Source organism: Juglans microcarpa x Juglans regia, chromosome 8S (assembly GCF_004785595.1).
Source record: "Juglans microcarpa x Juglans regia isolate MS1-56 chromosome 8S, Jm3101_v1.0, whole genome shotgun sequence".
In the NCBI taxonomy this organism is placed as follows: Eukaryota; Viridiplantae; Streptophyta; class Magnoliopsida; order Fagales; family Juglandaceae; genus Juglans; species Juglans microcarpa x Juglans regia.
Window position 1 is genome coordinate 8,557,111 of NC_054609.1, and position 26,351 is coordinate 8,583,461.

At 37.5% G+C, this 26,351-nt stretch overlaps 2 protein-coding genes across 2 annotated transcripts; one reads left to right on the forward strand and one right to left on the reverse strand.

Moving 5' to 3' along the window:
• Positions 1 to 4,834: 4,834 nt before the first annotated feature.
• On the reverse strand, positions 4,835 to 6,427 carry LOC121244194. Its single transcript, XM_041142217.1, has one exon. It carries the CDS (start codon positions 6,425 to 6,427, stop codon positions 4,835 to 4,837), a length of 1,593 nt encoding a protein of 530 aa, XP_040998151.1.
• Positions 6,428 to 21,758: 15,331 nt separating this feature from the next.
• LOC121244022 (long-chain-fatty-acid--AMP ligase FadD26-like) lies at positions 21,759 to 23,973 on the forward strand. The gene has a single exon (XM_041142069.1). It carries the CDS (start codon positions 21,868 to 21,870, stop codon positions 23,875 to 23,877), a length of 2,010 nt encoding a protein of 669 aa, XP_040998003.1. The 5' UTR covers positions 21,759 to 21,867; the 3' UTR covers positions 23,878 to 23,973.
• Positions 23,974 to 26,351: the final 2,378 nt, after the last annotated feature.

A 26,351-nucleotide genomic window follows, 5' to 3' on the forward strand; every position in this document is an offset into this window, starting at 1 on the left:
AAATGGTTGTAGGTGGCCTGTGTAAACCTAATCTAACATCTCAGTACAAAACACGCAGTCACAGAATAAGGCAAGAGAGACAAAAGGGTTGTTAGTACCTGGTTGTTGGTCTGGCTTTCGTGGCAGTAGGTGAATGAGAGGAACCATTATGTGTAGTTTATGTAATAGGTTTTAAACTTTTGAAAATGCTCAAATGGAAGAAAAGCAGTAGCTCCATGCATAGGAAGACAATTGTAAATAAGATAATATTGTTACAGTAAAAACAAATGTGAAGAAGATAGTTTTAAAGATCCAAAGTGGAAGAAAAGAATCTGGAAAATGCAAATCAAACTACTACCAAACCTGATGGCCCTGCTGGAAGCATAGTACAGATGCTGGAAGAACAACAGCAGCTCAAGAGTACCTTGGATATTTCTGGACTTCAAAGTGTGTCGTGCTTTTTCTGAACCAGATGTGGAGGTTTCCAGAAGAAAATAAAGATTTCTCTAACACACAGGATTGAGGGACACCTGTCCATGGGAAATACCAACCAGCCACTAGGAGTTGACATCATGGCGCCATTTCCCATCTCAAAAAAATTACCCTCCCGCCCTTTACAACATCTCCCTCCCCTTACATAGGCCAATCTTGTTGTATATTATCATAAGAAAAATTACCATTTTGCTCTTCAACAGTATTCCAGAAATTTTATGGACCATTTTTTTAAATACCATTATCCAAAATTAAACAACACACTTAGGCTGTTAGTTGTGAGAATACCATCAATAATAAACATGGTTAGTTGAATGCTTCACTTATTTATTCCATTTTAAATAACAAACCAAATATCTTGGAGTTGTGGACGTCTATTTCTGAATCCCATAATCAGAAATTATGGCAACACACCTGGACAGGAGTTGGAACATATCAACAATATGAAACATGTTTTGTTGGCAGGGCTAATATGTTTTTAACTCCATTTTAAAATACTCAACTATTTTACTGCTCACGGTATGCTATGTAATTAAATCCCATGTTTCCAGCAACAACTCAAAATTGAGTGTTATTGGAAACAAACTTGAGTTCAAATTTATGACCACCTAAATGGGTGTGTGCATATAGATTGTAATTTTAGATATGGGTTTATTTGCATTTCCTGATTTTGCATTATATGGTGTTGTATATATATTCTTTAGATTATTGCATGGACTGGACAATACTCCCACTTGAACTTGTGCCACAACCATCATTCTCCAACTGGGTTGCAATCCGAGATGTAAGGCCAGTTCATGATCCCTTTGCAACCCTGTTAAGAGTTTGTGATCCTCCTCATGCATATACCTCCATTTGTGGGATAATAGTTTTGGATGCGGCTGTTTATCTAGATGCTTATGCTGTGGCAATTTAATTCACATTGGCATCATCCCCCTGCCACAACCTTCCAGCCACTTGACATCATAGAAATGATTATAGGGGTTTGTAGCACGTTGCCTTTAAAGACCAGCCTAAAATCTGCATACAACGCAAAAACCACCTGTGAGTAACCTTTTGTCCTATTTTAGTAGCTATCAACATCTACTTAAGTTTTCCTTATTAGAAGCACTCCAACTAAAAAATACCAGTCCTTAATTGCAAAACATGTATCTTTTGCATTTAGTCCAGTCCTTTCAAAGCAACAAGGTCGAAATCATACATAACATGATGATCATATAAATAGGTATTTTATGCAATGTTCTTCTACTTTTATATAAACTACTTGATTATTTGTTGTGTATTGTGCAGTAGATAGGATCTCTATAAGTACTTGAACTTATAGTTATTTTGCCAAGGGGTATTACTTAGAAAAAAACACAAAGAGATCCGGCTCAAACTATACTCACCAATCAGCACTAGCTAGGCTGCTGCCTTAATAAGAAATACATTCAACTACATGCTAGACCATGAGCTCTTTATATAATATATATATATATATATATATATATTATATTAGCATGTCTAACATCATGGGGCTGATATATTTTTTCAATTCTAATAACTTTATCCAACTTCTGACTAAGCTAGTTTTGTACATATATATTAGGAAAGGGAGATCACCTAAATATTAAGAGTGTATATTAAAAAATGTTATAAGCATTGTTCATGCAACAATATAAGCCACACTCTCTCCATTTCTACTCTATCTCCTGCTTCTTTCCCAATGTCTAATGACTAAAACCCTAATTAAACAAATAGAACAATAATAATAATAATAATAATAATAATAATAATAATAATAATAATATCCTTTTTTAAACCAATAGTCAGTCTTAGAATTGAATATTTGAGAACATTTATTCCAAGGGCATGATAAGACCATGCACCTCAAACACAGTGGATAAAGTTCTTGATCATAATAGTAAATATACATATCAGAATGGACAATGCATGACGAAGCTTCATTTCTTACATAATATTCTATCTTGATTTATTTATCATGCAATAAACATAAGGATTTTGGATTACAGGTCTCAATATAAATCAATCATACTTTCTCGAGCTTAACATTATGAAGATCTTATATTGGTTTTTGATCGGAAAAAGGCAAGCCCAAAAGCAAAAGTAAGAAATATGCACGAATTTAATTCTTAGAAAGAAGAAGCCAACCGAACTTCACATCTAAAACATTAAACTTATACAAGGATGTGATTTTGCATTAAGATACACCCACGTGAATTCAAATACTACACCGTACAAGTTCATTATCAACCAAGTCCCAAATACAAAGCTAGACATTTACTAATCAGAATCAGCTTCCTCATTCAGCTGATTCTCAGCCTCGCTACCAGAGTTATCATCGGCACATACATCCTCCAGCCCCAAGTCATCGTCAGATAGTTCATCATCAATATCAAACTCTTGGTCAGATGATTGTATCGGGTCTTGACCCGATATGGAAGCTGGATCAACAGGCAAATTTTCTGAATCATCTCGATTCAATGGCTCGGACATGGCTGGTCCACTCTCGAGAATAGGGGGATAATTGTTAGTGTTATTGTCAACCTCATCATCTGAGTCACCATCTGATGTTTCGTCATTATCCATCCCATCCTCAACAGTATTACTTGCATGAATGTTGTAAACATTCCTACTTGTAATTTTATGGACAACCTGCCAACTTCCCCCAATATTGGATCATTGAGATAAAAGACTTGACTTGCTTGGAAGGCAAGAATGAAAGGCTCATCTTTATACCATTGCCTAGCAGTATTGACTATCGTCAATTTGTCCCTAACACGTATCCCTCTTCTCGGGTCACCAATGTCATACCATGCGCATTGAAAGAGATATACCTTACGCCAACCCATGTAGCGTAACTCTATAATATCATGCAACACACCGTAGAAGTCAACATGGGATCCCTGATGCTCGCCATGCACAACCACCCCGCTATTTTGACTTCGGCGATGCCTTTCACGCTCATTCGTATGAAAGCGAATACCATTCATTATGCATCCAGCATAGGACGCAACCCACGGATCTGGACCACATGCTAAGGCATATATCTCATCAGTTACTGCAGTAGGCCTAACTGAACGCACCTCTCGAATCTACCAAACAGAGAAGATTTAAGGTGAATTAGTTTTACAAACTAATTAGAGAAGAATGTAGTTATAATGACAGACAGTGTTCGTATCTTACGCGTGATCTGAACCACGATGGAAATTGACTCTGGTGCCTACGGTCAATGTTTTGAGGGTCCTCTTCTTGGATCTTGTTATAGTGCTCCCTGTCAATATATGTGACCAAATCGATTACTAGGAGGGAAAGGTAGTTTTAGCAATAACAATTCATAAAGTGCATAAGAACTCATATATTGGTCCACTTACTGAATGTATTGCTCAATCTCCATGCAATTATTAAGTATATACCATCGAGCCTTGACCAATAGTGTGTCGGCTAATTTGTGAGAACTTGCTGTACCCAATGGTCTAACCTTTTGTGAGAAAACAGATAAACTTGTCTCATTTCCCAAATCAGTTGTCCCAATACGAACATCATTGTTGCGTTCCTCGCGATTATATCTAGTTTCAATATCATGGAGGTACATAGAGCAAAATGTAAGACACTCGAGATGCACATATGCCTCAGCAATTGAGCCCTCTGGCCGCGCTTTGTTGCGGACGTACCGCTTGAACTTCCCTAGATACCTTTCGAATGGGTACATCCACCTGTATTGCACGGGTCCTGCCAGGAATGCCTCCTCTGGCAAGTGAATGGCAAGGTGCACCATGATATCAAAAAAAGCTGGAGGGAATATCATTTCTAGTTTGCAGAGAATGATGGGAATATTAGCTTGAAGACATGTTAACACTGATAATTTCAAAGTTCGAGAACATAATTCTTTAAAGAACAAGCTTAAATCTATTAAGGCTTGACGCACATCAGACCGTAAGAACCCACCAATCACAACCGGCAACAGTGCTTGCACGAAGACATGACAGTCATGGCTTTTCATTCCACTGATCTTCCCTTCACTAGCATTCACACAACGGGCAATGTTCGATGCAAAACCATCAGGAAATTTCACTTTTGATAACCAATCACAGAAAATCTTTCGCTCATTTAAGTTTAACATGTAACAACCAAGACTCATAGTCATATGGTCCCCATTATGTTGTAAATGCAATTCTTTCCTTATTCCAAGGTTTGCCAAATCACGACGGGCATTGGCGGAGTCCTTAGTTTTTCCTTCAATATTCAGCAATGTTCCCAACACGCTATCGCATATGTTTTTCTCAATATGCATGACATCAAGGTTATGTCTCAAGCCCAAATCTAACCAGTAGGGTAGCTCAAAGAAGATAGATTTTTTGGTCTAATTTAGTTGATTCGGCGTTCGTTTCCTCTTCGAAGTAGATTTGCCAAATTGAACATGTGCAACTTCACGTAATTGTGCCACCAAATCCTCTCCCTCGACCCTTGATGGTTGGAGTCCATGCTCTTCGCACCCGTTAAAAGAGTTCTTTTTCCGTCTCCAACTGTGATTTGGTGGCAACCACCGTTGATGCCCCATATAGCAGTGCTTTCGCCCATATACCAACCACTGTGAATTTGTGTCAGATCTACATGAAGGACAAGCCAACTTGCCCTTCGTGCTCCACCCAGAAAGATTGGCGTATGCGGGAAAGTCATTGATAGTCCAAAGTAGTGCTGCATGCAAGCTAAACATTTGTCTACTGTACGCATCAAACGTCCGAATACCATCTTCCCATAATTCCTTCAACTCATCAACAAGAGGACGCAAGAACACATCAATATCATTCCCTGGTGACTTAGGGCCAGGGATTAGCAACGACAACATGGTGTATGGATCTTTCATGCATAACCAAGGGGGCAAGTTGTAGGGCACAAGTAGTACCGGCCAAATACTGTACGGCCTACTCATATTATTGAAGGGGTTAAACCCATCACTCGCCAACCCAAGTCTAACATTGCGAGGATCATGGGAAAAGGCAACATGTTTGTTGTTGAAGTCTTTCCATACCCTTGAATCTGCTGGATGTCGCATGCATGTTGGATCGTCAACACGTGCATCTTTATGCCATCTCATGGCTTGGGCTGTGTTCGTTGACATGAACAGCCTCTGCAAGCGTGGCTTCAAGGGGAAGTATCGAAGAACCTTTTGTGGTATCATCCGCTGCTCACTTGTGCTTGCAATCCACCTAGATGCTTTACATTTAGGGCATTCATTATACGATGCATTTTCCTTCCAAAACAACACACAGTCATTTGGGCACACGTGTATCTTTTCATAATTAAAGCCCAAGCCACGCTCTAAGCGACGAGCATCGTTATATGAATCTGGAAATAGAGCGTCGGGAAATGCATCATGCAAAAGCTTGATCACCATGTCAAAGGACTTCACTGTCCAACCACCTATGCTCTTGATGTGAAGTAGCTTGACGATGAATGATAGCTTCGAGAACTTAGCACATCCAGGATAAAGTGGTTGTCGTGCGTCAGCAACCAACTCGTCGAAATTATAGTTGGTTGGAGCATTTGAGGTGGAGGGTTGATAATTATCATTTGCATTTCCTTCATTGCTACCTTCCTCATCCATAAACGACCCATGACGAATGTCATCTAACATCTCGTCGACATCATCAATGTAGTGATTATAAGAAGATGCATCATCAAATTCTTCATCAGAGAATGTAGAATTTAGGATCGGATCCTCTTCTCCATGGAAAATCCATTCCGTATAGGTTGGATCAATCCCTTTTAAAAACAAATGATCTTCCACAATACGAATAGAGTGAAAAGCTCTATTCCGGCATCTCCTACATGGACACCTAATTTGATCAGTTGTCACTGCATGAACTTGTGCCATGGCTAAGAATCTCCTAACACCTTCATCATACTCAGTGGAATGCAATCTGTCTTCAATAAGCATCCAAGACTTATCCATCATATGCAACTGCCCAGCTACTGTTCAATGCTAATTAGGATAGGTTTTGCACACTATGCAATGACCTTCGAAGAGAAAATTAATAATATTAGTCTTTCCATACCCCAGAGACCAGCTTTGTATCTCAATAACTCGGAAGGAAATATGCATAGTTTTGTGTATTATTATCATGCTTATAGCTATGATAGAATTGGTGGGTAACATGGTATTTGAAGGAATTAAGCAGTATTTGTTATAGTGGAGTTATTGTGATTACATAACCCACATATATGTAGATAAGTCAAAGAGTTCAAAAATATTCAACTCTAAAATAGGTGTAAAAATCAAATTGTGGGGTGTGGTTAGATAGAGGTGAACAAGGAAGTTTAGAAATTGGCACGTATGCCAATTTGGACCGTGAATTCTTGTGTGATGCACTGTTAAATTGGTGAGTGATTTCCGTGTTTTGGCCTTCCCCATTTTTCAGTCCATGTGCGCCAAGTAGATTTTGAGGCAGCTATCCAAATTAATAGCTGCTTAAGCAAGTATTTTATTTGACAAGTAATACTAAATAGACATGTCCATGTAAATGAAACTTCCATGTTTGAATAGAGGTATTTGATATGTAATTCCGTGCTCCAAAAGTAGTGTTATTAGTACTGGTGGGAAAAAAAAAAATTTAAGAACATATTATAATCAAGCTCTGGACATTCGATAGTTTAATGCGATTAAACACACTTCATTCTATTTACAACATCATATTAGCTAGCAAGATTGTAGTAGTGTGATGGGACTAGCATAAACCAAACAAACAACTTATTGCGACAAAAACAATCCTAAATGCATGTATGATGATCCAAACTTCTACGAAATCATAAATAGGTTTTGTGTTCCATACCCCAAAAGAGACTATCTCAACACCAAAGGACACCATCTCAACTCTTCGTTCAAAAAACAGCATGGTTGGAGTATATCCTAGATCTCTTAAACCCAAATGCAAGGTGCCAAATAGACCATAAAAATATGCAAAGAAAATCTTTATAATGTTTGACTTCAGTAATAATAATATTAAAACCAGTTCGAGAAAACTATATACAATGTCTTATTTCAAAAGAATAGAGCTTTGCTCCTAATGGAAAATATCCACTCCATATAACTTCAAAGAATGAAATTTTGTTCACATGGAATCATATCATCAACTATCCCACTATATTATTATTAAATGACAACTACTGTTATAAAACCACATTATCCATTCATTTATGTTATCATGAAAGAAAAATTAAATAATATATCATTAAGTTAAAATAATAAATAGAATATTAATATATCCTATTTAATGCCTAAATAAAATAAATTATACAACAAAAGTTACCACACTTAACTTGATTACTAATTATTATTCAAATTTAGTTTTCCTAATAGAGCAATAAAGGATATATAGGCCATTTAAAGATTTAATTGTTAAAGTATTAATTTTTGAACACTTCTTCTTTCTATGCATGGGACATGAACACCATATATAACCATAAGATAAAGAAAGAAACAAATAAATTATTGGAGGAAATTCAGATTGTGCTCTCTCTTTTGAACATATTAGCAAGTACTTGAATTAATTAACAAAGACATGGAAAAGAAGTTCACAAAAAAGGGTAAGAAAGCTTAAAAAAGGAATCTTGTGACCCATGTATTAGCCAAAATAAACACAATCTTATATAAGAGAATCCCTGGGTTCAATATTTTGCATTTTGTGGACATATCACTTAATTTCTTTACCGTGAACAAAAAAAACTACTCATGATTTATAACAATCCCAAATGGCAGGTTCAATCCCACTTGACTGCCTTCATAACCTCTCTTTATTAGAGAGGCTAGAGTACAAAATTTGTAAATCTGAAGTAGCAACTTAATAAGCTCCTTTCCAAATAGGCAACAAAACAAACCAGTGAATTCAACTGAATTAAGTAAATAAAGGGCAGGCCTCTCTTGGAACCTTAAAGCATAAGAGTTTTATAAATATAAGTCTCACCATCCTCGTACACATTATCTTACTATGTAAGCATCTTCTTCACATCATAAAATTCTCACATAACACAACTTAATAAAAGCAGTCCAAACCACCTTGCAAGGACCAGAACTGGCAAATTACACTCCCAAGGGAATATACCATCTGGTACCTAAAATATAGTCTACTCGACACGAACGTAGAAATAAAGACCTCAAAGATTTGGGCTTCACATAGGCTAATTAATTCAAATGCAACATAAAAGAAAAATTCTGGCACAAGAACATTCAGAAGATACCATACAAAATAATGTTGAATTCTTCAATTGCGGCAAATTTATATATATATAGGATTGTAGGGGTCTAAGGCAAGGGAGGTGATTTAACATGTTGTGTGGCTTAGGGCAGAATGTTGAACTAAGTTGGTGAAGACTTGCAAGAGGACAATGAAGTAAATAGATTAGAATTCAATGAGTAGTTCAGTAGATACAGATATGTTGGAGCAGATGTCAAAAGCTACTGAAATAAAGGAAGTAATAATGATGCAAAATGGTTTAAGGATCTGTCTTTAGTGGAAACGTGTAGAAACAGAGCAGACCACCAACAGAAAATAATATGAGATTGGGTGAGGTCCCTCATATATAAGCTTTCAATCAGAACAAAGGCATCATAAATTTCTTCGAAATTTATGTGAATATGTTTTACACAACCACATATCATCCTCTTCATAGACAGATTTTACACAACCATATAATCGCAAATTACACAATATGTTACACAATCATATACACAGATTCACAAATTTCACATATTACACATTACCGGGTAGAATCAACACAAAGTTCACATATTCACATTACACATATTAACAAATTACACAATCAGGAAAATCTACAAATTACACAGAGAGAAGGGGAAGGGAGAAGAGAGAGAGGCTCACCGTGTCGACCTAGTGCGTCCACTGGACTGCGACAGGAGGAGGTGGTTGGGGAAGGGCAGCAAACTGGGTCAGGTCGCGATGGGTGGGGGGATTAGCTCTAGATGACTGCGTGTGGTCTCGCTGCAGGGGGTAGAGGGTCGTAGTAGTTGCGAGAGACAGGCCGTGATGTTACGGGTCGAAATCGTAGGGAGAAAGAGAGACGAGAGCGACGGGGGGTGGGGTGGGGGAATTGGGGGAAGAAAGGGAAAGAGGGAAAACGCGGCCGTATTAACTAATATGCCCGCGTGTTCATCTTTCGTTTAATTGAGGCGACAAATGGTCGCCGCAAAAAGTCAATAACTTCGTCGTAACAAAATTATTACCCACGAACGGATCAAGTATTTTCCCAGACAATTTGTGGCGAACAAAATTCGCCACAATAAACCCTGTTTCGCCGTAAAAAATTTTTTTCCCCACATAATTTTACTTGCAGACTAAATTTTGTGGGAAAACGCTTGTTTCATTTTCCATGAACGGCCTTCGTGTGATTCGGCAATTATTTGCCACCACCGTCTGTATTGGGAAAAGAATTCATGGCAAAAGCCCAGCATTCTTGTAGTGACAACAAATTCAACAATAGATCTTCTTCCTTTCATTTGGTCGATTTCTTGCCAATTAGCGCCCAAGTCTTTGGTAAGGTTTTTCACTCCAGACTTCGATGCCATGGAAGTGGAACCAGCATGCATGGTTGAAAAAAATGTTCTAGTCCTCTCACATAATCAAACTTGGTTTCCAGCTAGCTAGGCGTCATGAACACTTTAAGACGCGCGTACATTTGGGAAGTTAGAAGAGGTACGTAATGCAAAAACCTTTATAAGAAATGAATTAGACGAGTAAAAGAAGACTCGCGAACTTTTCTCGAGTACTGAATATCAAGTACTAATTGCTTTTTTTCAAGATACTTCAAAACATTTAAATTATATTATTAATTCATAACGTCTATTTAACTTTATTATTTTTTCCATGCAGCACTTGAGTTCCCCATCAATACTGCACAAAATAGATCAAATTTGACAATCCACTATCGAACTAATTCAAGGTCTTTCTAACGTCTTGCATTAAGAAAAGTAATTAATGATCGTATTTTTATGGGAAAATATGTGAATTAAGCCATACGTAAGTCTTACTAATTTGGCCTTTTTAAAAACGCGAGTTTCTCCTCATTCAAGTGTATGATGTGACCATGATTGAGAAATTTAGAAAAAAACTATTTCATTATCAATCGTTTTGTTTTGTTTTATTTATTTATTTATTTTACTAGTCACTTTCTTCTTTGCAAGACAATGATTGAGTTGTAGTCTAGTTCTACGAAATCATCTTCTAGTGACATCGAGCCGATATTTATGCAAGGATGTCACCTACGTACTCCTGTGATGCCGAAATAATGAAGACATCAACTCATTCACAATATGAACATCCTTCTTATGTCCAAAATTGAGTTCAAATTCATTTTAAAAATTTGAAAATTCCATATTTAAAACGATACCATGAAGTTGCAATACATAAAGCAATAAAACTCTAAGTAAGAACTTTAAACTTTGAAAACTCACAAAAATATGACTCTATGGTTGCATTTGGTTCTCAAACTCAGCTGAGTTTAGTCTAACCTTAAACTGAGTCTGACATCCAAACACTAAATTCTAAATTACTAAATTAGCTCATTCCAACTCAAAACCTTCTTACACTTGAGATCCATGCACGTACAACCTTTTTCAACTTAAAACATCTTTATACGTGAGACCCACAACCTTTTTCAATTTCCTATAAAAAAATATTAAACTTATCTTAACATCCAAACACACTTTAAACTCAGTTTAGATGAGCCTCACATAACTCCCTCCACTACTCAACTGACTACTATTCATAAAGAACTCAATTTAACTCAACTCAACATCCAAATAAAACCTAAATATAGTCCTTAACTTCGAATTAAGCCTCTCGTTAAGATTTCACGTTTAAAAGGGCACAAGTAGTCCTAATTATTGTCCATATGCTATTGGAGATATATGACAGACTAGGCGCATCGAGAGGGTGTGCCTCCGGTGGACTTGCACCACCAACCTACTAATGAGGGTGATCTAGGCAATGCTACAAGGGAGATACGACCTGCTTGGGTTGATGTACACATTGATGCATGCATTAATCATGTAGGGACTCTCTTGATATCTTTAGAGGACTGGCTGTACGTCCTCATGACTTCACCTCACTATAATAGAATTCATCTTTTGTGATAGAGGAAGCTGTCACAAAAAATTGTCAAAACACCACTAAAGATATTTGATGACGGTTTGAAACCGTCACCACGACCGTCACCTCATGTGCATCACAGAAATCAATTGGTGACGGTTTACTGTTGGAGGTGTTCAGTTTGATTGAGCGTTTGAGCGTTTAAACGTTTCCTTTTTTTGTGACGGTTGAGAACTGTCACAGAAAGTAACGTTCGAACGTCCAATTGAATGTTTGAACGGCAACCTGACCGATTGGCGTTCGAATGAGAGAAGTTGACGTTCGTTGATTATAGTTCGAACGTATCATATTTACGTTCGAACATTTATGCGTCTGGACGTTAATTATAATAAACGTTTGAATTTCCATTTGAACGTTAATGGACCAATGTTCAAATGTAACGGGTTTAACGTTCGGACGTTATTTCGAATGTAACGAAGGAGCGTTCGAATGCAAGTGGTACGTTCGGAGGTTTGTTTGAACGTTAATTGTTTAATCATTCGAATGTTTTGTTCGTTTAAGGGTCAATACGTTCGAACAGTAGAGGCCTACGTTCGAATGTTACAATACAATTTTATGTAGTCACGTTCAAACATTGGTTCGAATGTGAACTAACATTCGAATGTTTTTACTTTACATTCGAACGTACAGATCAGAAATACTAATTTCATAAAATTTAAAAACATACCAATTGTATCATATTACATGCCATCAATTAACAAATAACAATGTCTTATAAAATTTTAAAATTAGATATTAAAATTAGCCACCACTACTGATAAAATTTATTTCTATTTTTTTCCTCGCCCACTGCGATTCTGTTGTAACGACATAACACGCTCCATTTGCACCATCATCTCCCGTTGCACTTGCTCTTAGATTTCACTACGTATTCTTTCCTCCTGGTCTCTCTGTTGGTCTTGCAAACGCATCTCTAAATGAGACTGTTGTTTTAAGAGAGACTCTAACTCTTGCTGTTTTGACCTCATATACTCATTCTTACGTCGTGCAGCTTCTAAATCTTTGGTAAGATTATTAATTTATAAAGCCGATGAGGTTGAGGAGGATGAGCATCTATACTTGATAGATCGTCTCAAACCTCTTGCCATACTAAACTGCGGCCCGAGCACTTGGGTGAATATGTCTATGTCACTAGAAGAGGATTCATCAGAAGCTGATTGCATCTCCATCATTTTTTCCTGCAATTTGAAAGGTAATGATCGTTAATAAGTAACGTATTAAAAGAAATAGAAGTAAAAAATAAATTATTCACATCTTACATAATTTATTTAACAAAATTAACACTGCTTACGTAATTATCTGCAGCGACAAGATCCATCCACTCACCATGCTCATTAGTATGAGCAGCAGCATAGATATGAATGAGAAAAACGTTTTCAGGGTCATCATGTTTCTAACAAAGCGACATTAGCATTTTTAAAAAGATAATGTTAGTACTTAGATAAAAGAATATTAGAAAAATAAATGAATTCTATAATTTTTTAATTACCATTTTTTCAGCAAGACGGTGGAATGACCTTGAACTAGCACGACGGTGGACAGTTAGAGCGGATCTATTCTATGCATTTGTTTGTGAATTTTGTGAATAGTTTGTGAATTTATGGTGTTCATTGATAAATTAATATGTTTAGAAATATTGTTGTAAGAATATTGTTGTTGTTGTGATTATTGTTTTTGAATTTTTATTGAATATGTTTAACAAGAAAATTATAAGTTTAGGATCTTAATTTAAGTAAAGATTAAAGACGGGGCTGGCCATTGGATCAGTAAATAGAAATGCAGTTTTAGTGAGAGGATCGATCCCTTTTGTTTTCAAAGTAATGTTCAAACATCCTCCATGATTGTGTTACAAGTAATAAATATATAGAGGACTGACTAGCTAGCTAGCTTGGTGATCACGTTGTAGTTGCGTACCTTCATTTGTTGCGTTTGTGGCTATGAAGTGGGCCGTACGTATGTTCAGACATTGATATAGGTGTCCATTAAGTGAGTCCCAGCTGTACGGGCCTCTGCTGATAGTTATGGTTACATTAAGTGCTCATGTCGAGGATGTAAAAATTTGTGTGCGATAGTGTTGAATGAAGTTGAAAGTCATATATTTATGAATAGTATGCATCTAGATTGGATGAAGTTGAAAGTCATATATTTGGATGAAGTTGAAAGTCATCCTCCAAAGATCAGATGAACCCCCTCGACATGACCATGCATCGACGTGGCATTAGACAGGCGAGGGGACGTCAGCCACCCCCTGTAGAGGATCTAGTTCCTCCGACGCAACCTGAGCCAGATCATGTGGGGAGTAGTAGTCAGCAGTAGCCGAGTACATCTAAGGGAGATGTGGGCCTGCTTGGGTTGATGCGGTGATCTCACAGCTGACTGTGCATATCGATCGTAAAATCGATCAATCGCTTGCGGCTATAGAGGCGTCTATCCCCGAGATCACCAATCATGTAGGTATCCTCAATGACAAGGTTGATACCTTGATTGAAGAGGTACGAAGTTCGAATTTTGCGAGCAATGCTATCATTTGAGTGTTGTTTACCAAATTTGATTATATTTTGTATTTTACTTTTAATATATGTAAAGAAAAATATTATTTAATAATTCTATAGTTTTTTAATTTCAATTCTCAATCTTCTTTAATGTTATATTTTCCAACTTTAATACTAAATCACTGCACTTCAAATATATATAAACATAAATATATATTTATATATTACAAATTGTGTATATATAAATATATACAAGTCAATTTTTTAGACTTGTTCACAAATTATGCACTATAAAAAGCACATAAATTTTAAATTAGAGTCATATTTAATTTAAATTTACAATTAACGGTCAAATGTTAGTAATTAACGTTCGAACATTGGCGCAAAACATTTCACGTTCGAACGTTAATTACTAACATTCGAACGTTGGCGTCAAAACATTTCACGTTCGCACGTAAGTAGCCACAATGTTCGAACGTATATGTGACTTTCGAACGTAAATTTCCCATATGTTGGAACGTTAAAAAAATCTCATGTCTTTAGTGACGGTTTCTAGAAATCGTTACAGAAAAGGCTTTTTAGTGACGGTTTAGAGACTGTCACAATTTCTCAACCATCACTAAAAGCAATTGTGTTGTAGGGTCTTACGTTATTTAGAAATGCTAAATGAGAAAGTTGATAGGTCCAATTAATGCAACATTTCAGGACAATATATACGAGCAATTCGTCCGATTATTTTGTGTATGTTATAGGTACTAGCTAGTAGCTAAATGCATGTGGACGTCAAGCATGTAGAACGAGAATCACGCAATATTAGAGTAATAGAGTCCTAGTAGTAAATGGGTTGTCATAAATAATTAAGATTTAAGAGGACTTATCCTTAAGGCTGATGCCAAAGTACGTAGTGGAGTCCAGTTTTCTTGTATATTTTCGCTATATGTTCATTACGTAGCGTAGGGAACTATATATATGAGATGAAAAATACTTTAGCCACAAAGAGGTTATACAGAAGTAAATCTACAAACTGATGTGGCTTGTTGAGGTACATCAGATTGTAAAGTTCCTTTTATTATAAAGTAGATCTAACAGATTTCATGAAACTATGTTAGTTTATGAGTTTATTTTGTATAATCTCTTTGTATTTGTAGCAGTTCTCGAAAAAATCATCATTGTTTGTTTACGATCTCTTTTCTTTTGAACTCTCTTTGCAAGTGTTTATTTCACTTTTAAAATTATTTATGTTTATATTTTTATTACATCACATGATTTGAATAATGTAAAAAGGAAAATAAAATATAGTAAATGAATCCATTCGAATGTAACAATAAGGCATTCGAATGTATTTGTGCCACGTTCGAATGTAAACATACCTTCTTTGAACATTAACCTAATTTAAAACCTAGTATATGAACAATATCATTCATTCCACATTCAAATGTTAAATTACCTGCATATTCCTATGTTTACAATGTTTGAGTACTATTCTTTTTTATTAGACCTTTTTGCCCTTTTTCTCTCTACGTGAGCGATTAGGGCTTTTTTCTTGCATGGCTGTCGCCGAAGGCCAACAGGCCATTTCAGTGGCTGCTCCTCGCCTCAGATCCTTTGCAGACATGGTCCTGGAGACCCCTCAGCCAATCCCTGAAGTCGTGGTACCCTTCCGCTCTCACAAAACCGTTGATGGAGAGGTATGTGTTGTCTTCTCCAAGGATGAATTGGACTGTTCGGCTATACCTTTTCTGTACTCTCTTGTGTTGAAATTCCTTCGGGAAAGACCCTCTCTTGATTCCATTAGAGCATTCATTAGAGCCAGATGGGGTCTGTCGAACCAACCGATTGTCTCATCCATGAGTAGGCCGCGGAGCGTTTTCATGCGTCTGTCTTTGGAGGAAGATTTTGTTAAGGCCTTCGCTTGTGAGAACTGTGAGATCAATGGCGTACCATATAGAGTTTTTCACTGGACTACTGAATTCCAAGAAAATCAAGAACTTGTCTGTTTGCCGGTGTGGATCATGTTGCCAGGTTTACCTCCAAACTTTTATCACGAGTCATTCCTTCGCAGCATTACAGCTCCAATTGGTAGATTTCTTAAGCGGGACAATCCTACTCGATGCGCTACTCGTACAGATGGCGTAAGACTCTGTTTAGAGATGGATATTACTAAAGAACCGATTCAAGCTTTGTGGATTGGTACCCCCCGACATCCTCAAAGTTTTTACCAAACTATTGAGTTTGAGACGTTGCCGGCATATTGTCTAAAATGCCACGTTCAAGGCCATAATGCTAAGACTTGTAAATGGGAAGGCAAGAAACGGACTGTGAATCCGAAGGAACCAAAAGACAAGGTAAAGTCGGACTAGGCCTGGGTTATCAAGGAATCTAAGGGTGCAAGTTTTGTTCAAAAGGGTGAATCTAGCAAGGTGGGAGAGAGTCTGTTGATTGCTACATAAATTATTCCAGATGATCAGTTATTGTAGAATCCGGAAATGGACCAAACGGTTGTTGTTTACGGTAGAGAGGTTGAAGCTGACCCAGCAGAACAGGAAGAGGCTGTTAATGAGGGAGGGCTTGGCATCCCATTTCAGTTGCTATCTAGGGGCAATCCAGCTTCAGATCAGTTTGAGCATGGTATATCAAATAGTGCATAAATGGCAGTTAACGAGGTGGTAGTTCTTAAGGAGGGGCAGACGGTTGCTTCTATGCCTTTAGAAGGAAATGATGGTTTGCGTCTGGCTACAGTCCAAGAAGAGTTGGCAACGGGTCTTATTTCTAATATGGCAGTCTCGAAAAGTGTCGGGCTTACACCCATAATGGAGGATAGGCACACAGAAGATCACGCTCAAAGGACGCTATCTGAAGTCCCTGCCCAGGAAGGATGCGACCCTATATGTGAGGAGGTTGAACGTATGAATTATTGCTCAGATGGTCACACTTGCTCAGATTTTGATTCGGAAGAGGCCTTAGAACATTTAGCTAAAGATAATCTTGTGGCCTTGGATTCAGATATTCAGTTGGACAAGAAAAAGAAGGGGAAATGTGTTAAGTTAAGAGGTTCTTCTAGGGTGGTAAATAAGCCCTCCTGTCTTAATTTATGAAGACATCTTTCTTGTATTGGAATGCTCGAAGTGTTGGAACGTCGAGAAAGCGTCTCAAAAAATTGGTTTCGAAGCTTCATCCTAAACTCCTTGTTATTGCTGAGCCAATGGTAAGTACTTCTCGATTAGATATGTGGCGTGATCGTTTTCGGTTTGACTGTTGTTGCTCTAATGTTGATGACAGAGGTAAGCTTTGGCTGTTGTGGGCTCAAGATTTAAATCTTGTTGTTGAGTGTATGGGGGATCAATTTTTGACAATTCGTATTAATAATATGAATGCTGTTCGAGTTACCTTTGTATATGCAAAATGCTCCTATTTGGAGCGTAGAAGATTGTGGGGTTCGTTGATGGTTGATAATATTCACCATTTACCATGAATAGTGATTGGGGATTTTAATATTATCAGGAATGATTTAGAGCGCAGAGGGGTCGGCCAAGATCGGCTTTGGCTATGGAGGAGTTTAATGGTTGGGTGGGTTCTTGTGGTCTCCTTGATATGCCTTTCTGTGGGAATTCTATGTCCTGGTGTAATGGTCACTCTGGTAGATCTAGGCATTGGGTGAGACTTGATCGTTGTTTTCTTAATACAACGGCTCTTGATATTTTTTTGGATGCTAAGTCTGAATACTTGGCTCGTACTTCTTCTGATCATGCCCCGATGACGGTTTCGTTGGAGAATCAGTTTATTCTTTATGGCTATCCTTCTTTTAAATTTTAGCAAATGTGGGTATAACATGCTCAGTTTTTTGATTGCGTCTCGCACTCTTGGAATGGTAATGCTGTTGGGGACTCAAGTTTGTATTTGCTCATGAGTAAACTTAAATGACTGAAAATCGCTTTGAGAGAGTGGAACAAGCATATTTTTGGGAGGATTGATACCCGTATAGCAGCGCTTGAGGATCAAATAAAGGGATTGGAGGCCAGATTACAATCTGAATACACAGAAGACGTGGAGGATGATCTCGTTGCCTCTCAATTGGAGCTCTCAGTTTGGTTGGATAGGGAAGAAAAATGATTAGCCCAACAAGCTAAACAAGGTTGGATTCAAAAGGGTGAAGCAACTTCTATGTTCTTTCGTGTGGTCAGTCGTCATAAGCATAAAGAGGTGAAAGAGATGAAACTTGCAGATGGAACTATTCTCTCCTCTCCAGAGCAGATTCATGAAGGGGCTATTTCTTATTTCTCACAGTTTCTGGAGGCTGGCCTTTGCCATGATGACCCGACACTGGAGGGTTTGGTCCAACCAATTATTTCGCGAGGTGAAAATGACTTCCTTTCTCGTGCTCCTTCCTCCCAGGAAGTTTATGAGGCTCTTTGCTTCATCCCAGATGATAGTAGCCCTGGTCCTAACGGGTTTGGGTCGGGCTTCTATCAATCTTGTTGGCACATAGTGGGCAATGAGGTTGTTGACGCGGTGGCGAGTTTTTCGAAGGTTTCAGTTTCAAGACGTCGAGCTCTCCTTCATTTCACTGGTTTTACGGAAGGGACTTTCCCTTTTAAATATCTGGGAGTTCCTATTATTTCAGGAAGACTGAAGATAGTTCATTTTGATGACCTAATTGCTAAAATTCAGTCCAGATTGGAGGGATGGCAAGCCAGATTGTTATCTAGTGGGGCACGACTGATTCTCATTAAACATGTGCTTCAAAGTATTCCAGTTCATAGCCTTTCTATCTTAAGGACGCCTAAAGTTGTGCTTGAGAAACTTCAAAGAATCATCAACACCTTTTTTTGGAGTGTTAAAGATGGTAAAGTCAAGAAAAAATGGCGATCTTGGGTGGATACTTGTAAGCCTATTTCGGAAGGTGGGATGGGTATTCGTAGTCTTCAAGATGTGCAGACATCGCTTTACATGAAGTTAGCTTGGAACCTGTTACAAGGTACATCTCTTTGGTCCAATTTTTTTCATGCTAAATATGTTGGTGATAGCCATATTTCTATGGTGGATCCTAAGAAAGGGTCGATTTTCTGGAAGATGATCTTGCAAAGTATTCCTTTAGTGCAAGCTAATTCTAAATGGAAAGTTCGCGACGATAAGCACTTTTTTTAGCATGATAAGTGGGCTGATGATGCCCCTCTTTGTGACAATACTCAGATTTCTGATAAGCTAAATCTTAAGTTGAAAGATTGTAAAACTGGGTTGGGTTGGAATATGGAGATTTTTACTTGGTTGGTTGGTCATAAAAAAGCTGAAGACATTATTTTGCAACTAGGTCAGGTAAAAAATGGGCAAGATATGCTGATATGGCTTCCTAATGCTGACGGAAATTTCTCTACTAAGAGCGCATGGAATTGTATTTGCCTGAGTAGCCCTAATTTCCCTTGGGCAAAATGGGTTTGGCATCATGCTCTTCCCAAAAAAATTTCGATAACTTTGTGGAAGGCCATACATGATTGTCTTCCTGTGGATGACAGAATTCGCAAAATTGGCATTCCTATTGCTTCCAGATGTGATTGTTGCCCTAGTTATACTTATGAATATCTTAACCATATTCTTGCAAGAGGAGATTTTGCTGAAAAAATTTGGCATATCTGCTCGGTGGTTCTTGGAGTTCCTTGGTTGGAAGGTTGTTCATGGAGACAGAGGCTGGAGTGTTGGTATAGACAGGTTAAAAATTCTAACCGCCCTGGTCAACTATTGGAACTCCTTCTAGCCATCATTACTAGGCGGCTATGAGGGCGTCGTTGTAAGGCCCGAATGGAAGGAGTAATGGAATCGGTCCAACAGGTTTGGTGTTCCATAAAATATTGGGTTTCTTGAATTGCTTTAAGACTTAAGGATGTTAATTCACTCACTCGACGCGATGAAGGTATTTTAAAATGTTTTAATATGCCTTTAAATACCATGAGAAATGAGTTTGTTATTCCGGTTACGTGGAAGCATCCTAAGCAAGGTTGGGTGAAGCTGAATGTGGATGGTTGTTCTCTAGTAATCCGGGCCCTTCGGGTGCGGGAGACATTATTTGTGATGAAAAATGTGATTTGGTTTGTAGGTTTGCCGTAGCCATAGGGCATAATTCTAACAATTATGCAGAGTTGATGGGTTTACTTCATGGGTTTCGGCACATTAGTTAGCTGGGTTTTTTATTTGTGGAGATTGAACTTGAGTCCATGTTAGTGCTTAACTGGCTGAAGAATCAGAGATGTGGCCTGTGGTATATGGAAGATTATTGGGATGAAATTCAGAGTCGACTAGCTGGACTTAATGTTTCTCTCGTTCACTGTTATAGAGAAAGTAATTCGGTTGCGGATGGCTTAGCTAAAATGGGTGCTAATGATCTAACGGGCTCATGGTTTTCTTTATCTGAGTTGGCTCTTTCCATTAGAGGTAACATTCGGCTGGATAGTGGGGGTCTCCCTTACATATGGAAAATTCGAAGATGTTGATAGTGAGCCATATGTGCCAGTTTTTTGACTTGAGGTATGCCTTTTTTGCACTTGGTTAATTCCTTTCTTACTCTATGTTCGTGCAGGTTTTTTTTGCAGGTTGCTGCTTTGTAGGTTTTTTGTGGCATTTGTTTTGTGGTTAAGTTTATTTGGTTTTTTTGGGTTTTGGTTTTTTTTTTTTTTTTTTTTTTTTTTTTTATTTTTTAGGCCTCAGGCTTTGGGTTTGTAACCACGATTTTCTTCCGCCATAAGTAAGAGTTGATCAATAAATTTGGGACAGGCTCACAATTGGATATGTGACCATCGGCTCTTATCAAAAAAAAAAAAAAAAAAACAATATTTGAGTACTATACGTTCAAACATTTGAACTTTATATTCAATTAACTCATGAACGTCGTTGAAATGATATTACGTCCAAATGTATCAATGTATACGTTCGAACGTTTTAGTACGGTATTCCTACGTACATTAAAGTATCACAGGAGGTACAATTCAAGCGTATGTAACAGCGCACTTCAAGTGCTCGCTCGAACATTTGGAGAAACTTTGTAAATACATTACGTCTAACTTTTCTTGTATTGGTAATATATAGGAAGTAGTACTACAAGAAGATCAATAAAACTGATATTAACTAAAGGTCAATAAGAAAACTCATTGAAGCTTAACAAATTAGTAAAAGCATATATATGCGTATGAATACACGAACACGTACACGTGATTGAGGAATTAAAAAAAATATTTATATATATATATATTATATATATGACAAATGATGCTAGCTAGCTAGATGGTGCTATGCATGCATATATATTATATATATATGACAAATGATGCTAGCTAGCTAGATATATATATATATAAGTTTCAATATCTGCCAATCTCGTTTCCTATTCATTTGGCAATACATGTAAATTTTGCAAAGCATATTTGGAATGTGCTCATCCAAGATTCTGCAACGTAATCATGTTGGGATAGCAACATGTTGCAATATATATATAATAGGACAGACGGCTGGATAATATGCGAATAAATAGCCTCGTAGAAACAACATATGGTAAGTAACGAAGTATGAACATGATCCTCAATATCTTAATTGACGTTTTTTCCGCGAACGAACAGGTCATTCACGAGTAGGATATTCTGCTCGAATATCTTTTTGTACTCTCGAAATCTTCATAAACAAAAAAGAGAAAGCAAAGCATTGTTTCTTCACTAATGCACCCATAATTTATTGTTATATAAAGACGTACAACGGAAATGCATGCCAACTCAATCATAAACACAAAGAAACATATATACAACATGAACCACGAAAACTATGATCTATCTTTCCCTGACCAACCTGTGGTCGATCTCTACCTTCCGATTTGGGCAAATCTACCTGCCTTTCTGTCGAAGCCGGCCTTCATTTGGGTCGAGGATGATGATGATCACTCGAACCATGCACAAAACTGTACAACTCTCACCTATGCTCAACTCCATGATTCTGTGCAGTCTATTTCTTCTCAGCTATTGATTCCTTTGCAGAGAGGTGACACTGTTGTAATCTTATGCTCACCCGGACTTGAACTCGTTGAGTTCCTCTTTGGGTGCCAAAGGGCTGGCCTTCTTACTGTGCCCATTTTCCCACCAGACCCTTCTTTTGCTAAAGAAAACTATCACCATCTTGTAAGGGTTCTCAGCCAAACAAGGCCTAAAGCTGCTATAGCTCACCGAGATTACATTGCAAGTGTTCAACGTTACGTTTCTTCATCCTCCATTGACAAGAAGCTTGCCCAGATGTTGCTAAGCCTCAAGTGGATTTCCACAGACGATATCAAAGATAAAAGTTCAGATTCAAAATGGTCTTCTTCGGGGTATAATGGCTGTAAACCAGATGAGGTGTATTTAGTTCAGTACACTTCTGGTGCAACTGGGATTCCGAAGCCAGTGCTTGTCACGGCAGGATCTGCTGCTCACAATGTAAGGACAGCGAGGAAAGCCTACGATCTTCATCCAAATAGTATGATTGTCTCCTGGCTGCCTCAATACCATGATTGTGGCCTTATGTTTCTGTTGTTGACCATAGTTTCCGGTGCAACATGTGTGTTATCATCACCCGGCGCTTTTGTTAAAAGGCCAAGGCTATGGCTCGAGCTGATTTCCGAGTTCAAGGCAACATGTACTCCAGTTCCATCTTTCACGTTGCCACTTGTGGTTAAGCGTGGTGGGATGGACAAAGAAAGCCAACCCATTAATCTATGGAGTTTGAGGAACTTAATCATCATTAACGAACCCATTTACAGGGCGTCAGTTGAAGAGTTTGTCGATGTATTCAAGCCTTTTGGGTTAAGCCCGTCATGTATTGCTCCATCGTATGGTTTAGCAGAGAATTGCACCTTCGTTTCAACGGCGTGGAAAGGCAATAATGGCAATTCTCCAATGTTTCCAAACATTCTAACTCACAACAAGCTTCTGCCTGCTGCAAGATTGGCTTTAAGGTGTGAAGATGAAGAGGAGGACATGGACATTATTGTCATGAATGAAGAGACATATGAGCCAGTCGAGGATGGTATCGAAGGAGAGATCTGGGTTTCATCCCCCAGCAATGCCTCCGGCTACCTCGGCCACCCATTCTTAACTCGCAAGGTGTTTCAAGCGAGACTCAATAGTAAGAATAGCAAGTGCTTTGTAAGAACAGGCGATCGAGGAATTGTCATAGGAGAAGAGAGGTATCTCTTTGTGACAGGCAGATGTTCAGACGTAATTAAACTACATAATACTTTAGAACTCCATCCTCATTACATAGAGACTACAGCTTACAAGAGTTGCCCGAAGTTTCTCAGAGGAGGTTGCCTTGCAGCATTCGAGATCTCAGACACAGTTGTTCTTGTCGCTGAGTTGCAGAGAACGGAACATGATGTTAGGTTTTTGAGAAGCTTATGTGAAGGAATCAGGAAAAGAGTTTTGGAGGAAGAGAAGGTTGAACTTGGATATGTGGTTCTAGTTAGAAGTGGGAGTCTTCCAAAAACTACTTCAGGCAAAATACAAAGATGGGCAGCTAAGGATAAGCTCATGGAAGCCAAAATGAGTATTGTAATGGACATTCGATATGGAGAGTGCAGCAGCTTTTTGCTAGCAGGAGCTTATGAAACTAAGGAAAGATTTGAAGGGAGAGGAAGAGGACAGGAGAAGAGAGAAGTGGCAACTGGAAAGAGAGAGGAGATTTTTCACTCACTGTCGAGCAGTAGGCCGCCAAGTCGTCCCTCTTTGCTTTCTCTCCTATGAGAGCATGATTAAGATCGTGATGATTGTACTTAGCTTATTGTCTTCTATATGAAACTTATAAATATGAATAAAGGATATGCATTGCTAGCTTGTGTATACTGAATTCTACCTCTCCACCATTTCCTTTTCATTCACATTTTTGTTGTTGATAAATGCTAGGTCTATAGAGATAATTACTCAAACAAAACAACTAATCGTAATTTGATATGATGTATTAGATTATAAAACTAATTCTATTTCAATAAAGTAAAATTCATGTATGATATCGAGATACATCAATTTGAAAAGTAATTTTTTGTAATACCTCCTTTTAAATGTAACATTATATTCTCTTCTACACCTACACTTACAAATTAGAGAATGTTGGACAAAGTCCATTATGTGTTTGCTAAGGGTTGATTTTTCTATAAAATGGGTGTTCACCTGGTGAAAGAAAGAAGACCATAACTTGTGTCGATCCAATTTCACCAAGAGCCCTATTGAAAGGTAGAAAGCTACTATACCTTAGCCTAGCGAAGCGCCAATATTTTCTTCTAATGATAGCCCTGGTCTATTGAAAGCCTGGCCCCATCATAACTCAAACTTGTGGACATTAATAAGGTGTTGCAGTAAAGCCATTCAGGTAAACAGTCTACAGCTAATTTAGCAGTTCATCTCTCTTCCATTGCGGGGGGAGGAACGGATATGGAAAGAGAAAAAAAAAAAAAAGTCATATATATCAATGCAAGGAAAACTTCTGGTTTAAAATTTGAATAATGATATATATCTATATATAAGGGCAGGTTTGGGGGATGGGATGAGACACAAAATTCTCATCTCATCTCATCTCATCATTACACATTTTTCAAATCCCTATACAAAATATAATAAACAATTCAACTTTTTTAAATCTCAATTCACCTTTTTCAAATCCCAATACAATAATAATATTAAAACACAATATTTTAAACTCTCAAACAAAACACAAAATTCTCATCTCACCCCCCAAACCTGCCCTAAGTCTCGTATAAGTCTTTTATAAAAAAGTGGACCACACCACAAAAAATGTTAAAAATTCACTTCTTTGTTTGTTTGTTTGTTTGTTATATATATATATATATATATATATATATATATAAAAGGCTTGTGCATTTGGAGTTTGTCCCTAGCATTACTCTTAAAACTCACGCAGATGAAAGAACAGTAACAAGTCTTGGCTAAAACCTTAAATATTTCCTTTTCCAAGTCTCAACTTCAAACCTTGACCAAATTAACTCCATACACTTCAAAACATCACAATTTCATCATCAGTTAACAAATCAACACAAACTACCTTAAAAAATTTCATCTCCAGGTCGTCCCTAAAAGACCGTCGTAAAATGTCTTTGGGACGAAATGGGACCGACTTGTTCGTACTCTTTCAAATGAAATTCTTTTTTGGAGACAAAACGATTTTGTCCCAAAATTAAGTCTTAACTAAATATATATTGTTTGAACTTCGAACTTACGATTAACTATTCGGATGGGTTGGTAATTTAATTCGAACGACACGAATTTGATTGCTTCTATTTGAATGAAATAAGTGTTTGAACGCTTTCTTATTGTTCGAAGGTTTAAGTTTCTGTCCGAACATAGATAATCCGAACGAATGTCCATGAACATAGTTCGAATGAAATTTTGTGTTTGAACATTTAGATTGACCAACTATGTTCGAACTAAATGTTCGAACGATTGAGTTACCATTCGAATATTGATGGGTTTAACGAACTGTATGTGTTCGAATGCTCACACATGCAAAGCGTTCGAACTTAGTAGCAATCCATTCGAACTAGATTGACCATTCGAACTAGATTGACGATTTCGTTTTTATTTCAATAGTTTTTATATTGGTCGTTCTAATTACGGTCATAAATGTGTTCGAAAGTTAATAAATAATGATTACCTTCAAACTGAATATTTTCTGTTCAAACAGTAATCAATTGTATAATAAATTACAAATTTAAAATAACAAAACTACATTAAAAGTTACAATTAAAACATCATAATTGTTCAAATGTTGCATTAAAACATCTTGTAAACTTAGTACAATAATTCCAAAAGCATCTCCCTTCGCAAGTCTTGTTGTTGTTGTTATCTTAATCACGCCTCCATATCTCTGCTTGATTTAACTGGTCATCCAACTCTAGTTGCTTTAACTTCAACTATTTGATCTGGCATTAGCTTGCGTCCTTTAAAGTCCCGAGATGTGTTATTCAATCTGCTTTGAGAAGTGGATGAGGTTGAGGAGAAAGATTCCATGCAATGTCCTAACCCCCTCAAATATCCAAAATGGGATCCAACAACCTAAGAAAAAATATCAACATTATTAACGAAGGATTCATCAAATGCAACATTTTGTCCAACCATCTTCTCCCAAAAAAAAAAAAAAAATCATTACAGGTAGTATAAAAAACATAAATATTATTAGGGAATAAAAATGGATTAAACTTATATAA